At 49.0% G+C, this 13412-nt stretch overlaps 2 protein-coding genes across 2 annotated transcripts; both read right to left on the bottom strand.

Moving 5' to 3' along the window:
- Positions 1–4834: 4834 nt before the first annotated feature.
- On the bottom strand, positions 4835–6068 carry LOC142995450 (claudin-3-like). Its single transcript, XM_076146516.1, has one exon. It carries the CDS (start codon positions 5935–5937, stop codon positions 5290–5292), a length of 648 nt encoding a protein of 215 aa, XP_076002631.1. The 5' UTR covers positions 5938–6068; the 3' UTR covers positions 4835–5289.
- A 1523-nt stretch (positions 6069–7591) lies between these two features.
- On the bottom strand, positions 7592–13357 carry LOC142995292 (claudin-4-like). Its single transcript, XM_076146287.1, has 2 exons — positions 12882–13357; positions 7592–8722 (listed from the first exon to the last, which is right to left on the bottom strand). Exons 1-2 carry the CDS (start codon positions 13355–13357, stop codon positions 8053–8055), a joined length of 1146 nt encoding a protein of 381 aa, XP_076002402.1. The 3' UTR covers positions 7592–8052.
- Between the last annotated feature and the right edge of the window lie 55 nt (positions 13358–13412).

Raw genomic sequence — 13412 nt, 5'->3', positions numbered from 1 at the left:
AGATCACACTAACTTTGATTAAAGTCTAAACTTTTCTTTTCTTTCTAACTGTTGTTTATCTCTGTAGATGGAAAATAAATGTGGATCAAAAAGAAGCAACATGAATCTGAGCTTTATAAGTCTGAAGAATCAATATAATGCTGCTGTTACAGAAAGGGTTAATTAATGGATGAAGGTATTGATCGCCCCCACCTGTATGGGTCCCTATCTGGCTTATTATGGGATGTGTGTCTATTAGCATTTCATCAGGTGTGTGTGTGTGTGTGTGTGTGTGTGTGTGTGTGTGTGTGTGTGTGTGTGTGTGTGTGTGTGTGTGTGTGTGTGTGTGTGTGTGTGTGTGTGTGTGTGTGTGTGTGTGTGTGTGTGTGTGTGTGTGTGTGTGTGTGTGTGTGTGTGTGCGCGCTAGTGCTACAGCATCCCATGTCTCTGCTAGACACTCTTCAGGAATGTAGGGAGGAACACACTCTTTCCTCTAAACTGGAGCCTTATCAGCAGGTGGATTGGCTCATATTTGCTCCATCGGTGACCTAATACTCACTACCAACCACACACACGCACACACACACAGGGATTTTACCAGTACAGCCTGACCCTGGTGAATAGTCTTTGGGTTCAGAGCAAACATGCTGTGTAGCAACGCGCCCAGCTGCCCTCCCTCCCTCCCTCCCTCCCTCCCTCCCTCCCTACCTTAGGGGTTTGGTGCAGGATTGTTTACGACGGCTCCAGTGATGAATGTGAGGGCGATTCTGCCTCCTCTGTGTTGATATGAAACTATTCGTACCTTCACTCCTCTACATCACCTCCAGTAAATAACGAGACCGGAGGAAGAACACGGCCAACAGCTGTGAAACAAGACTTCATATGATGTAATCCTGTGATTGATCCGGATCATCCTCAGCCACTACATCACTTTGACAACTGGGGGGGGGGTTTGGTTTGACTGAACGATCCTCACATTCACATGAGTCATACTGTATATATGTGGGGCCATTTGTTGACTCATAAAGAGAGAAATGCTGCTTTCGACACTCATCAACCTCCGAGCCATGTTACCATGACGACAGGTGTGTTTTTTTTTTTGCTGAAACATGAAGTGTTATAACGGGAACATGTTGTAAGGTAGAAGAACTGGAACACAAAGTGAAAGACACGGAGCTGAGGACAAACATGAGTGGGTGGAGTGATGAAGAGAGAAGGACTTCAGGTGTGTGTGTGTGTGTGTGTGTGTGTGTGGGACAGTCATTCCAGGAGGAGAAAGAATGTCCAGTCTTGAGGACGGTGGCTTGTTTTCCGTTAAAACTCCCTGTAAGTCAGTAAATGTTGCTGACTTGTAGATATTTGAGTTTCTGTCATTCAGCATTCTGAATTCTTTGCGGCTCTGTTGTGGTTTAGATTTCTTTGCGTCACAGGTAAGACGGCGTGTTAGTTCAGTTCCCACTGAGCGGACACAGTGAGGCCTGTGTTGTTGTTGGGGAGGGGAGGAGGGGGGAGAGAGGGGGGGAGGGAGGATAAAGGAAGGCACTCTGTCTGTCTGACTGACTCCAGGTACTCAGCCAACCTCTCTGCCCTTCACATTCTCCAGTATCGGTCACGTGACCAGTGTTTGACCAGAGAGAGAGAGAAAGAGAGAGAGAGAGAGAGACAGTTTCAGGTATTTGATAAGATTCTGTTTCATTTCAGCCTCGGGAGCTTTTTGCTTTTCAGAATGTGCGGTTTGCTTCAGAACCTGGATGTTCTGACCAACTGCTTAGAAAATAAACATTCCTGTCTCAGCCTCATCAGAACTCATCAGAACCATCGTCTGTTCATTCAAACATTCCTAGATGTTATCAATGAATTTGGCCTTTGGTTTTGTTTTGCAGCAATTATGGAAACCGTTCACATCTGTCTCCATGTCAGAGGAACGTTCATGGCGAGCGTTCATCCACTGGAGATCAGGAAGTAGCAGCACAGACTATCTGGCTCACTGGCTGGGGTTTGTTGAGGCCTCAGACAAACACAGACACTAAATGTTTCAGATACGCTCAGTTCCGCTCTGGTGTGTGTGTGTGTGTGTGTGTGTGTGTGTGTATACATTGTTGCTGTAAATGAGCTTGTGGTCTGCGGAGCGTTAAACCTCCTGCAGGCCAGTGGCTCCTTCACTTCATGGACAATGGCGTTGATCAATGATTAGCTCAGCCATGATGAGTGTGAGCCTGCGGGCTGCTGAGGGAACACGTGTGTGTGTGTGTGTGTGTGCGTGCTGCTGAGCCTGAGCAGAGTCTCTGCGACTCCTCAGGGGGGTTTGCGGTTGAGTCTGAGTCACAGTTTTGTTAATATTCTGGAACTTTACACCTGAACTTGTTTTGATCCTTCTGGAGGTTTTTGTGATTCTTGTGCTTTAGTTGGTAACAAACTCCTCCTGGTGTTTGATCCCGTCTGTCATTCCTCCTCTGTTTGTTTCTGCAGTTATGGAGGTTAATAGATGTTTAGGTTCAGGTGTTGGCACGGCGACAGTGAGCTGTGAGAGCGAGCGAAGGAAAGAAGCATCAAACTAAAAAAACAAATCATCAGACTCTTATTTTAGATGGATGTGCTGACTGATCTGCTCACACTCTGACCGCTCACACACCAGGGGGCAACAGGAGAAGAATCAGATGAGCTGAAAGAGATTTGAGTTCATTGTTGTGAAGAAGTGGCGTCTAACCGCTAAACGCAGCCTCGGCCTCTGGGTTTCATTATTCAGCAGCCGGTCTGTAATTAAAACTTAAAGACTCCAGGAGCAGCTAAGCCGCGGCGGTTCTGCTCTGAAATCACGGTGCAGATCAGCATCAGCCCAGCGTCTGACTCCACCGCCGGCTGCTGACACTCTTCATCAGCTCAGTCTGCCTCAAGTTCAGGCACAACAACTCTCCAGGAAACTGTGGAGTTGAGTTTCTGCAGTAAATATAATCAGATGTTTGATTCCATCAGAGAGTTTACAAACAAACTTCTAGGAAACACAAACGCTCGCTAGAGTTCAGATGAGATCTAATCTGTAGTTAATCTGCTCACTAACAGATGTCAAGCCGTCCCTTAGCCCCCGTTAGAGTGACAGCAATATGAGCCGTAAGTCGATCCAGCGCCATGAAACCTCCCCCATATTTACCATCGGGACTCCATCAATGTTTCATGCCCCTGCCTTTTGTACAGCACAATGAGACGTGTGTGTGTGTGTGTGTGTGTGTGTGTGTGTGTGTGTGTGTGTGTGTGTGTGTGTGTGTGTGTGTGTGTGTGTGTGTGTGTGTGTGTGTGTGTGTGTGTGTGTGTGTGTGTGTGTGTGTGTGTGTGTGTGTGTGTGTGTGTGTGTGTGTGTGAGAGAAGCTGGACTGGAAAGCTACCGTCACTCACGTCAATCATGGAAACTTTGTGTACCTGGTTTATAGATCAATACAATCAACAACCAATCAATGAATGGTTTCAGTCTCTGGAGGGAAACGTGACGCTGACTGGCAGCTTGTCAGATGTGAGGATGTCAGTTTAATATGATTGTGATTGAATCTGTTTGTGTTTTGAAGATGTAACGTTGGGCTCTGATGAAGCTGATGGATGTCTGAGGAGAAAACGATGTGAATGTGTTACTGCTTGTGTAATGTTCAGTCAAAGGACTCTAGATGAGAATGAGTAAAGTCTTGAATAGATAAGTTAACGAGTGGACTGGAGGACGGGAGACATTCCACCAGGAGCCCAAGCTGAAGTGGAGAGCAGGAACCCTACGCGGCGCTCTTGTGCAAGGCACTGGTGATGGTGCCGGAGTCGTGCTGCTCAGTGGGCACCAGTGGGAGTGTGGTGGAACTTTGGTTGAACCCACCTAGCGTGTGTGTGTGTGTGTGTGTGTAACTGTGTAAATATGTGGCAGGCAGCAGGGAAGGAGTGTTTCAGCACAGTGCAGCTTCCAAAAGGGAAAAGAGCAAGAAAACAAATAAATCATGGAACATTGGGCTAAGCGGATGCCTGCCTGATCCTCTATGCTCCTCTGACCTCCTCTGGGCTCGTCTGGGCTCCTCTGACTTCCTCTATGCTCCTCTATGCTCCTCTGGCTCCTCTGGGCTCCTCTGACCTCCTATGCTCCTCTGAGGTCCTCTATGCTCCTCTGACTTCCTCTATGCTCCTCTGCTCTCCTCTGGGCTCACACTTCTCACCTCCTCCTGGTAACCGATCCTCTGTCTAATTGCTGGTGGCGTGTGTGTGTGTGTGTGTGCGTGTGCCTGTTGCCAGTAAGTGGTAAGCGTATCCGGCGGTATTGAATATCCGTGTTGTTTTACAAAGGTTCCCTCATATTATTTCATTTGTAAAGACAGTGAGGGAAGTGATGAGGTCAGAGGGGATGTGAAGCGTGTCAGGGAGATCAGGAGGCACGTGTGTGTGTGTGTGTGCGTGCGCGTGTGTGTGTGTGTGTGTGTGTCACCACATGCAAGCGGAGATGCAGGAGAGACGGTGTGAGACATTCTGTATGAGTCACAGTGACGATGATGAAGGACAGCTGGCATCATCATCATCATCATCATCATCATCATCGTCATCATCATCATCATGGTGCAGTTACTGTCTAAGACCTCTGAACAAGGACGGTACATTGAAACTGCCCTGACTCGACCCGGGCAGCTGTAACTGAGGATTTATGTTGGAGATGAGAAGAGACACAGACAGGATCTTAAAAAATAGCCATGTTTATTAAAAAACAACAACTGCTGGAGACGCAGACACATATCCTGTCGTGGCTGAGCCCAGGTGCCACGCCAACCCCACCCCCACCTCCCACACGGCCCTCACCCTGGCCCCACCCAGCATCCCCCCACCCCTCACCCCTCTGCGCTCTAAGCCCCTCTGTCTCCTCTGTCTCCTCTGTCTCCTCTGTCTCCTCTGTCTCCTCTGCTCTCGGTGATCACGGTGCCTCTTTACTGTATTTACAACAAATGCAGGTGTAAAATCTTAAAATGTAGCAATGATCCATTCTGCCCACATTAACATGGCAGTGCATTGTTAAGAAAGTAGTTGTACATAAAATTTAAAGTTAAAAAAAATGTGTTTGCTGGTAAACATTGTTACAAAATAATCATCAAATCCATTAAATCCATTGTTGTACATTGAACTTAACTTCTTTTACAAACAGGATAAAATGATCTCTGCTGCTGTGTCAGTCCGTCAGCCGTCCGTAGCTTCAGAGGCTCAATCCCACACGTCCTTCATCGCGGAGTCTCCTCTCCGTCCCTCAGTGTCGAGTGGAGAACAGGTTCTGAAGTCATTGTCTGTCTTCTCTCTGATGCTCTCTCATACGTAGTCTTTCCTCTCCACCCCCGGGCCTCCCGCCGACCGTGGAGCAGAGTAAGCCATTCGTGACGGGTTGTACCTTGTCTCGCGCGGCGGGCAGGAGCAGCAGAGGAGCCCGCCGCCCAGAACCAGGAGGCCGGCGGCCGCCCAGCCGATGTAGAGGCCGGCGCCCAGCTCCCTCCTCTGAGCGTCGGTCAGCAGCGGGTTATAGAAATCCCTGATGATGGTGTTGGCCGTCCAGGAGACGGGAACCAGCTGCATGACCCCGGCTACGATGAAGAAGACCCCGGAGATGATCATCACCTTGGCTTTGGACGCCTCGTCCTCGATGCAGTTGGTGCACTTGGCCCCAGCGATGGCGATGAGCACGGCCAGTATGGCGATCAGGATGGAGATGACGGTGAGGGCGCGGGCGGCCTGGAGGTCCTGGGACAGAGCCAGCATGGAGTCGTAGACCTTACACTGCATCTGGCCCGTGCTCTGGACCACACAGGTCATCCACAGGCCCTCCCAGATGATCTGAGCCGTCACAATGCTGGTGCCGATGAAGGCCGTCACCCGCCACATGGGCATGGCGCACGCCACGATGGCTAAAATCCATCCCAGGATGCACACGGCGATCCCTATCAACTCCAACCCCGCAGACATGCTGAAGCGTCTTCCTCGGCTTCTTCTGCTGAATGTGTGTCACAGCAGGACGGGGATCAGCGAAAAGGAGACTCAGCCAGAGACAAACTAACGTTAGGTTAACTTCACGACCACGTTCATCTGTGAGTGTGTGATCATCTGTTGCTTTGACTTCACACAAGTATGGTTTATAAGGCAGATCAGGTGGAGGGGAGGAGCCCTCACAGGGGCTGACATCAGCCAGAAGAGGAAGGACCTGGCTGCTCTCAGGAGACGCTCTGCTATCGGCTTACAGGAGCAGCTTTACAATGGCCCGGCCACAATGAGAGCCTTTCACAGCTGAATGGGCCTGCGTGTGCTGAATGTGCCGGCCGATCCAGTGGAACACTCTGGAAACAGAGCGGGGGGTTGGTTTACACATTTAAATATAGTATTAAGATGTTTACTCGTGCTGAGAGGAGGAAGGAAGGAGTGAAGTGAGTGAAGGATCTCTGTCTGCTGCTCAAAGGAAGCTTCATGTCTGTCAGTTTAATGAAACCTGAGATCAGAGGTGGATACAGATTTCTTTACATTATGTTTTTCAATACAGTCGTCCTTTAATAGAGGAAGGATACAGTTACATGTCATCCTGCTTCAGAATGGAACTAATCTTAGTTTGACATTATTCGGGGCGTTAGGACATCAAGCTTTAAGTGTTTAGTCTAACAATGTACAACAACAACAGAAGAGCCAAAGAACACAAAGAGGCTGAGATCATTCTGCTGCCTGCTGCTGCTGCAAGAACCTGGCTCATGAGAGAAGAATGCTGGGCCTGCTTTACACAGTAAGGAGCACATCTGACCTCGTGACCTTTCACCTGTCACCTGTTACAGGAAGGAGCAGACGCAGCACTTCCATTCACACTGACTGACGTGATTTTATGATGAAGAGTTTGGGATGGTGGAGCTTTCTCAGCTTTTACTTTGAAACCTAAACACAGTGACCACTCGGTTACGACTCAGTGCAAGGTTTTCACGTGACATGAGAGCAATGCATGATGGGTCCTATGTTGAACGCACTTATTGGAAGTCGCATTGTATAAAAGCGTTTGCTAAATGGCCGTAATGTAATGTAATGTCCTGATGACCTCGTCTGTCTGCTGCTGCTGCCGGAGGCCGATCCAAATTGTTCAGGGCAGGGATGATACCCTGAGAAATGCTAGAGAAAGCAGACTAATAGCCCCTCACACCCCCCCCACATTCTGTGACCCAGTGTTGACAGTCCGCCCCCCCTGCTCCCCCGTCCCAACGTGAAGCAGCTCCATTGTTTGGGATGCAGCTCAGCTCAGAGTGGAGTGAGGGGTTGGAGGAGCTTCTTACAGTGAGAGTGACAAACCTGAAAGTCTCTCATTTCAGCTCACATTAGCTTCTGTTGTAAATGAAAGGTTGATTATTTGCCATGTTGCGCAACACGGATGGACTAACTTACTTATTACTGAGGTTCTCAACCTGTGGGCTCAAACCTCCCCTGACACTGCAACCTAACACTCTTCTGTCAGGACATGTTTTTATTTACAAAGAACAGAATTCCAAACTCCACCTAAAATTGAAAGAATTTTGGATTCACAATTTTCAAATCTGTGTGTTCAGGATGAGAGCAGAGAAGCCAGAGTCCAAAACCAGTGATCAAGACAAAGTTACAGAAAACAAATGGATTTTATTGTAAGTTAATCATCAACAATATTAAACCCTTTCAAAATAAAACGACTGTCAATGATTTACTTAAGTATAGAAAACAAATTAATTAAAGTTCACTGAATTTCATTATCAAAATTGAAAACATCATCAAAACAATCGCACACACACACACACACACACACACACACACACACACACACACACATGTACATTGTAAAAAAAAAAGTTCAAACAGATTTCCCTGTTGTGAATATTTTGATCACAAGTTTTACAGTTATTTCCTTGAAGTATACAAATAAAGGTCACATGTCAGTGGCATGTTGTCGTTGTTGTTGTTGTCGTGGCCACGGTGCCTCAAAAAGTCCAAACAAACAAATCTAAACCATGTAAGTATTCAAACTGTCCCCTGACTCAGTCGACCTTCAGCCTCCCTCCTGGTGGGAAAGCAGCAGGTGTGAGTTCAGACATAGTCTCTCCTGTCGTGGGTGCTGGGGGCCATGGACCTGCTGGGCGAGTACACCGTCTTGGAGGGGGGGCCGTACCTTTTCTCAGGCTGCGGGGGGCAGCTGCAGCAGAGGATGGACCCCCCGATGAGCAGGAAAGAAGCCGCCGCCCAGCCCAGGTACAGGGCCGCACCTATCTCCCTCTTCTGCGCCTCGGGTGTGACCGGACTGTAGAACTCCACCACGATGCTGTGGGCCGACCACGACACGGGGATCAGCTGGGTCAGAGAGGCCACGATGAAGGCCACCCCGGCGGCTATCATCACCCGAGCCTTGGCTGCTTCCTCCTCCACGCAATTGGTGCACTTTGCCCCCACGATGGCCACCATGACGCCCACGATCCCCACCACGATGGAGATGACGGTGAGGGCGCGGGCGGCCTGAAGGTCGGAGCTGAGTGCCAGCATGGAGTCGTAGACCTTACACTGCATCTGGCCCGTGCTCTGGACCACGCAGCTCATCCAGATGCCCTCCCAGATGGTCTGGGCCGTGACGATGTTCACGCCGATGAAAGCCGACACCCTCCACATGGGCAGAGCGCAGGACACGATGGCCGAGATCCATCCCAGGAAGGCCAGAGCCACGCCGATTATCTCCAGGCCAACTGCAGGCATGTTTGAATCCTCTCTGTGTGTGTGTGTGTGTGTGTGTGTGTGTGAGAGTGACCAGATGTCCTCTCTTTCTGGTCAATAGTGGAAGGAGTGAGTGGGGGCTCTGGACCGTCCACTGCTCATATAGGCAGCCATGTCTTCACAGCAGAAGGTGGAGCCACTTGGTTATTGGCCAGAGGAGTGTTCCAATAGTATTCAATCCTCCTGGTTTGAACGTCGTAGCCTTGGCACGTGAACGGCCTCGGCTTAATCATTCAACCGTCCCGGCCCGGTAGCTCTCCCCCCTGTTTGACTGAGGGCCGAGTAAATAAAGTGCCTGTAAGTTAGTTAAAGGATAACAGACACGTTAAGATTGGCGGATGAATGATTACAAGTGGAAGCTTTCCAACATGAAGCCCCTCTGGAGTCGACCCTCCTCCATGGAGACCTGAGGGGATGAAGGTCCAGCTCAGCGGCTCTCAGAAGCTCTGGGATCACATGATGGAAAAAGCAGGGGTTGAGTCTAAGATTCAGAGTTTTACTTTGATAAAAGGGTGAAATTTGTAAAAAGTAAAATGAATTTGTGTGAGGTGAAGAAGAGTTTTGAGTCAGTACTGAGAGAAGGGAAGGAGAAGAGGAAGGAAGAGGGGATGAAGAGGGGAAAAACATCATAAGCAAGATTTGTTTTTAATTCAGTAAAAAGTGCAATAGAGTGAAGGAAAAGCATCAAATGTTACAAACTGCAGATTCTCTTGTGACACATCGTCGTGCTGTGGTACAGATATGTGTATATATAGATGTGTCGCCATAGTAACTGACAGCAGCTTGAGATATGTGATGGATGGCAGAGGTCAGGGGGTCAGCCAGTCAGCAACATGCAGTGGAAACACAGAGGAGATAAAGCATGGAAACATCAGAATAAGGTTTTTATAAATGTGTGTTTATCTCTGAGGTGATAAACATCAACACACTGTCTGTACGTCTTCATTTAGAAGATACTTTATCTCTCACAGCACAAACTCTGACCGGCTGTATTTCATGGAACCAGGGTGTGTGTGTGCATACGTGTGTGTGTGTGTGTGTGTTTTTTTTTTTTCTCTGTGTGTGTGCGTGTGTTTTTCTGTGTGTGTGTGCGTGTGTTTCTGTGTTATTATGTGTGTGCGTGTGTGTGTGTGTGTGTGTTTTTCTGTGTGTGGGTGTCTGTGTGTTTTTATGTGTGTGTGTGTGTTTCTATGTGTTTTAAACCGAGCGTGTCATAACACTGAGTGGAGCTGTGATGTTCTGAGCTCAGACTGCTGTAGTAAAGCTCCTACACACACACACACACACACACACACACAGACTCAGACTTCTTATCTCTTTAGGGTTTTTTTTTCTCCCCTTGTCTCATTTTCACTTAGATAATAAGTAACCAGACGTCACAGAGGGAAGAACACTCGTTTCATTTCCTCATTTCTAGCGACGGAAGTAACTTTCTAAGTCTCCTCTGCTACATCAAAAGCTGGACAGAGATTCATGCCTCCAACTCTCATTACTTTGTTATGTTGAGAAACCAGCGTCTCTAGATGGATGTGGATGATTCAGAGAGGAAACAGTTTCAGTTAATAATAAACAGCTTCTATTCAGCAGAGGAGAACAAAATAACAACAACAAATTGCAACTTAGCTTTTCTTCAGGGAATCAACATCTCTGTGAATCACTCATTAAAAACACCCAATGATGTAAACAAACTGTGTGTGCGTGTGTGCGTGTGTGCGTGTGTGCGTGTGTGTGTGTGTGTTGCAACAAATCTGCTGTTCACTTTACTCGTCCGTCTCTCTTGATACTCTGAGTCGTTGGTAGGACCGCAGGCTCAGCGTACAATGCAGTGACCTCTGACCCCCGAGGGCAAACGCAGCTGTGAATGAAAGTGTGTCCATCAGGTCAGACTTTAATGAATAAGCTCAAGGTGAGAGTGGAAGCATTGTGTTAGAGGCTTAAACAGCGTGTGTGTGTGTGTGTGTGTGTGTGTGTGTTAGTGTGTGTGTGTGTGTCTTATCAGTGGCCCGGCCCTGTGTTCAGGTTGTACAGCATCGGGGGCTGCGACCTCGTTTGACTTGCTCCACATGCCAAACCCCTGTAAACGCTGGACCACCAATCGTTTCTACAGATGGTTCTTCATCACCCTGTAGAGTTGAAAGGATTTGGGCACTTGGCCTCCTCCTCCTCCTCCTCATCCTCCTCCTTGTTGGAAGCTCTCCTGAACATACTCTAACATTCCTCCCTCTTTGGTCCAGTTTACAGAGAGAAAACAAGGTCCTGTGAGGTCACTCTTCCAGCTTCAGGCTATCAGTGCGGTGGAAAGCACAGTCTCGCCCTTGGACTCTGCACATCTCTGATGAGGAGGAGAGAAACTCGAGCTGACAAGAAAGATTATCTTCAGATTTCAGAGTTTTGTCTAGTGTGTAAACTTCCAGCAGCTCATTGTGGCAATGTAGAGAAACACTGAAAGGCAGCAAATCCTCCATTTCACCGGCTGGACGCAGCAAATCTCCGTAAATATTTGGTTAATCAACTGAGGAGACAGTTCCTGGTTTCGACCTAAAATAAACCCAATGTTGTTTTAACAGATTTCAGTGTGTCAACGTTTCTACCCTGAGCTGATACGTAATCTAACCTACAGTAACAGTAAAGTGGGTCAGTGATTGACAGGTGGGAGCCGGCGCTGTTACAGAATATTCTGTGGTTTGTGTTCGAGGCTCAGCAGACTGTTTGTCTTTCCCACACAGTAACACGATGCAGCTGACAGGCCGTGCGGTGCAGAAGGGAGGATGCAGGATGTTTACAGGCCTCCAGCTCATTAACCTCATTACTCAGGACGCAGAGACCACAGAGGGCTAAAGATTCCTTCAGCCTGGGTGTTTTGATTAGTGTGTGCAAAGTACTGCGAGTACAAATTCATGGCTCCTCTCCGTTGCTTTCTGGGAGCTCGTAAACAAACTCTGGCAGATTGACAATAGAGAGTTATTGACACTTAACACTTGTTTCCACCTGTTGTGGTACGAAGTGTTGATGTGATGTTGCTCCTCTGCTGCGGCACCGTGGAGACGTCACACACCTTTTTTAGATGAACCAGAGGAGTTTGTGTCTTGTGTCTTCCCTTTAAACAACTTCTCACTGAGATACCTGAGCATCCAGATCCACTTGGACTCCGGTGAATCCCTTTGTGGAGCTGCTGGGCCGTGTCACAGAGCAGGATCCCTCCTCCCTCCTCCCTCCTCTTCCTCCCTCCCTCCCTCCCTCCCTCCCTCCCTTCTTTTCTCAGACAGGGACTTTTTTTGCCTGAGTTTCGCCTCACACACACAGAGGACAGGACACTCGGGCAGGGAGGCATTGAGTGCTCCTCTGGAACAAGCCGCCCATTGTCTCTCTCCTCCATCTGCAGTGAAATCAAAAACTCCATTTCTGTGTGCGGCAGAGCGACTCTGCCTGGGCCTCGGCTCAGCGGCCACCTGTCTGTGTGTTCAGCAGGGCGGAGCATGGCGTCACCTGTCTGTCATGTGAGGCAGGAGAAAGGTTTTACATGCTGCATACATGTTGAAGCTCTGTGCTGCTAAAAGAATACAAACTCTTATGACTCAGAATTGAATACTGAAGGCCGATGAAGAAAACAGGAAATTGAGTAAAAAGCATTTGTTTTTATTTACAATCATCAAAAATTTGCTTAAATCAAAGGAACAAATTTAATACATATCATTGTGTGAAGATTTGAATCCTAATCCTTGATACAAAAAATACTGATTGTATATAAAAACGATTTCAAAGACAGAAGAAGCATTAACACTGATCCCCTCGACTACACACACACACACACACACACACACACACACGCTAAACATGAAGCTGCATCAGTGATCAGTATTTAATGTCCCTGATGCTCCGTTACCTCCCACCGCTCCTCTCCTGCATGTTAACACTGTCTGTCACATGTTCCCCTGCACACACACACACACACACACTCATCACATGTTCATACATAGTCTCTGCGTGTGTATCCATTGACTGGCAGGGTCTTCACCGCTGAGTAGTCGGTCCGGGGAGGCACGGCGGCGCTGGGCGCTGTGTTTGCTCTGGGGGGGCAGGAGCAGCAGAGGAGCGCTCCCCCCAGGAGGAGCAGGCAGGACGCAGCCCAGCCAAAGTACAGAGCGTTGCCAAACTCTCTCTTCCCCGTCTCCTCCAGCAGCGGGTCGTAGAAATCCAGGACGATGGCGTTGGCCGTCCAGGACACGGCCACCAGCAGCAGCAGCCCGGACACCATGAAGGTCACTCCGGCGGCGAGCACGAGCCGCGGCTTACTGCTCACATCCCGGCTGCAGTTTGTGCACTTAGCACCGGCCACCGAGAGGCCGATACCCAGGATGCACAGCACCATGGAGACGATGACCAGGGCACGAGCCGCCTGCAGATCCACCGGCAGCCCCAGCATGGAGTCGTGCACCTTGCAGTGCATCTGGCCCGTGCTCTGCACTGAGCAGTTCATCCATAAGCCCTCCCAGATCACCTGGGAAATGACGATGTTCTGACCGATGTAGGCAGCCACACGCCACATTGGCAGGCCGCACGCCACCATCACACCCAGCCAGCCGGCTACGGCCAGGATCATCCCCAGGATCTCCAAGCCTGCAGAATACATCTCTGGGAAGTGGAGCTGGACGCGGCCGGAGATGGAGCTGCGGCTGAACGAGGCT

The sequence above is a fragment of the Genypterus blacodes genome, unplaced genomic scaffold (assembly GCF_046128005.1).
Source record: "Genypterus blacodes isolate CSIRO-AG114 ecotype Tasmania unplaced genomic scaffold, CSIRO-AGI_Gbla_v1 ptg000032l_1, whole genome shotgun sequence".
NCBI classification, from domain to species: Eukaryota; Metazoa; Chordata; class Actinopteri; order Ophidiiformes; family Ophidiidae; genus Genypterus; species Genypterus blacodes.
This window is presented reverse-complemented; position numbering and strand designations above follow the sequence as displayed.

What these genes read in the sequence shown, in the direction of transcription:
- LOC142995450 (XM_076146516.1), bottom strand. Translation starts at nt 5,937, where the DNA reads ATGTCTGCGGGGTTGGAGTTGATAGGGATCGCCGTGTGCATCCTGGGA.
- LOC142995292 (XM_076146287.1), bottom strand. Translation starts at nt 13,357, where the DNA reads ATGTATTCTGCAGGCTTGGAGATCCTGGGGATGATCCTGGCCGTAGCC. An exon ending in GAGGAGACGGGGAAGAGAGA is followed by an intron (nt 8,723 to 12,881) that starts GTTTGGCAACGC and finishes ACACACACACAG; the next exon opens with AGAGGATTCAAACATGCCTG.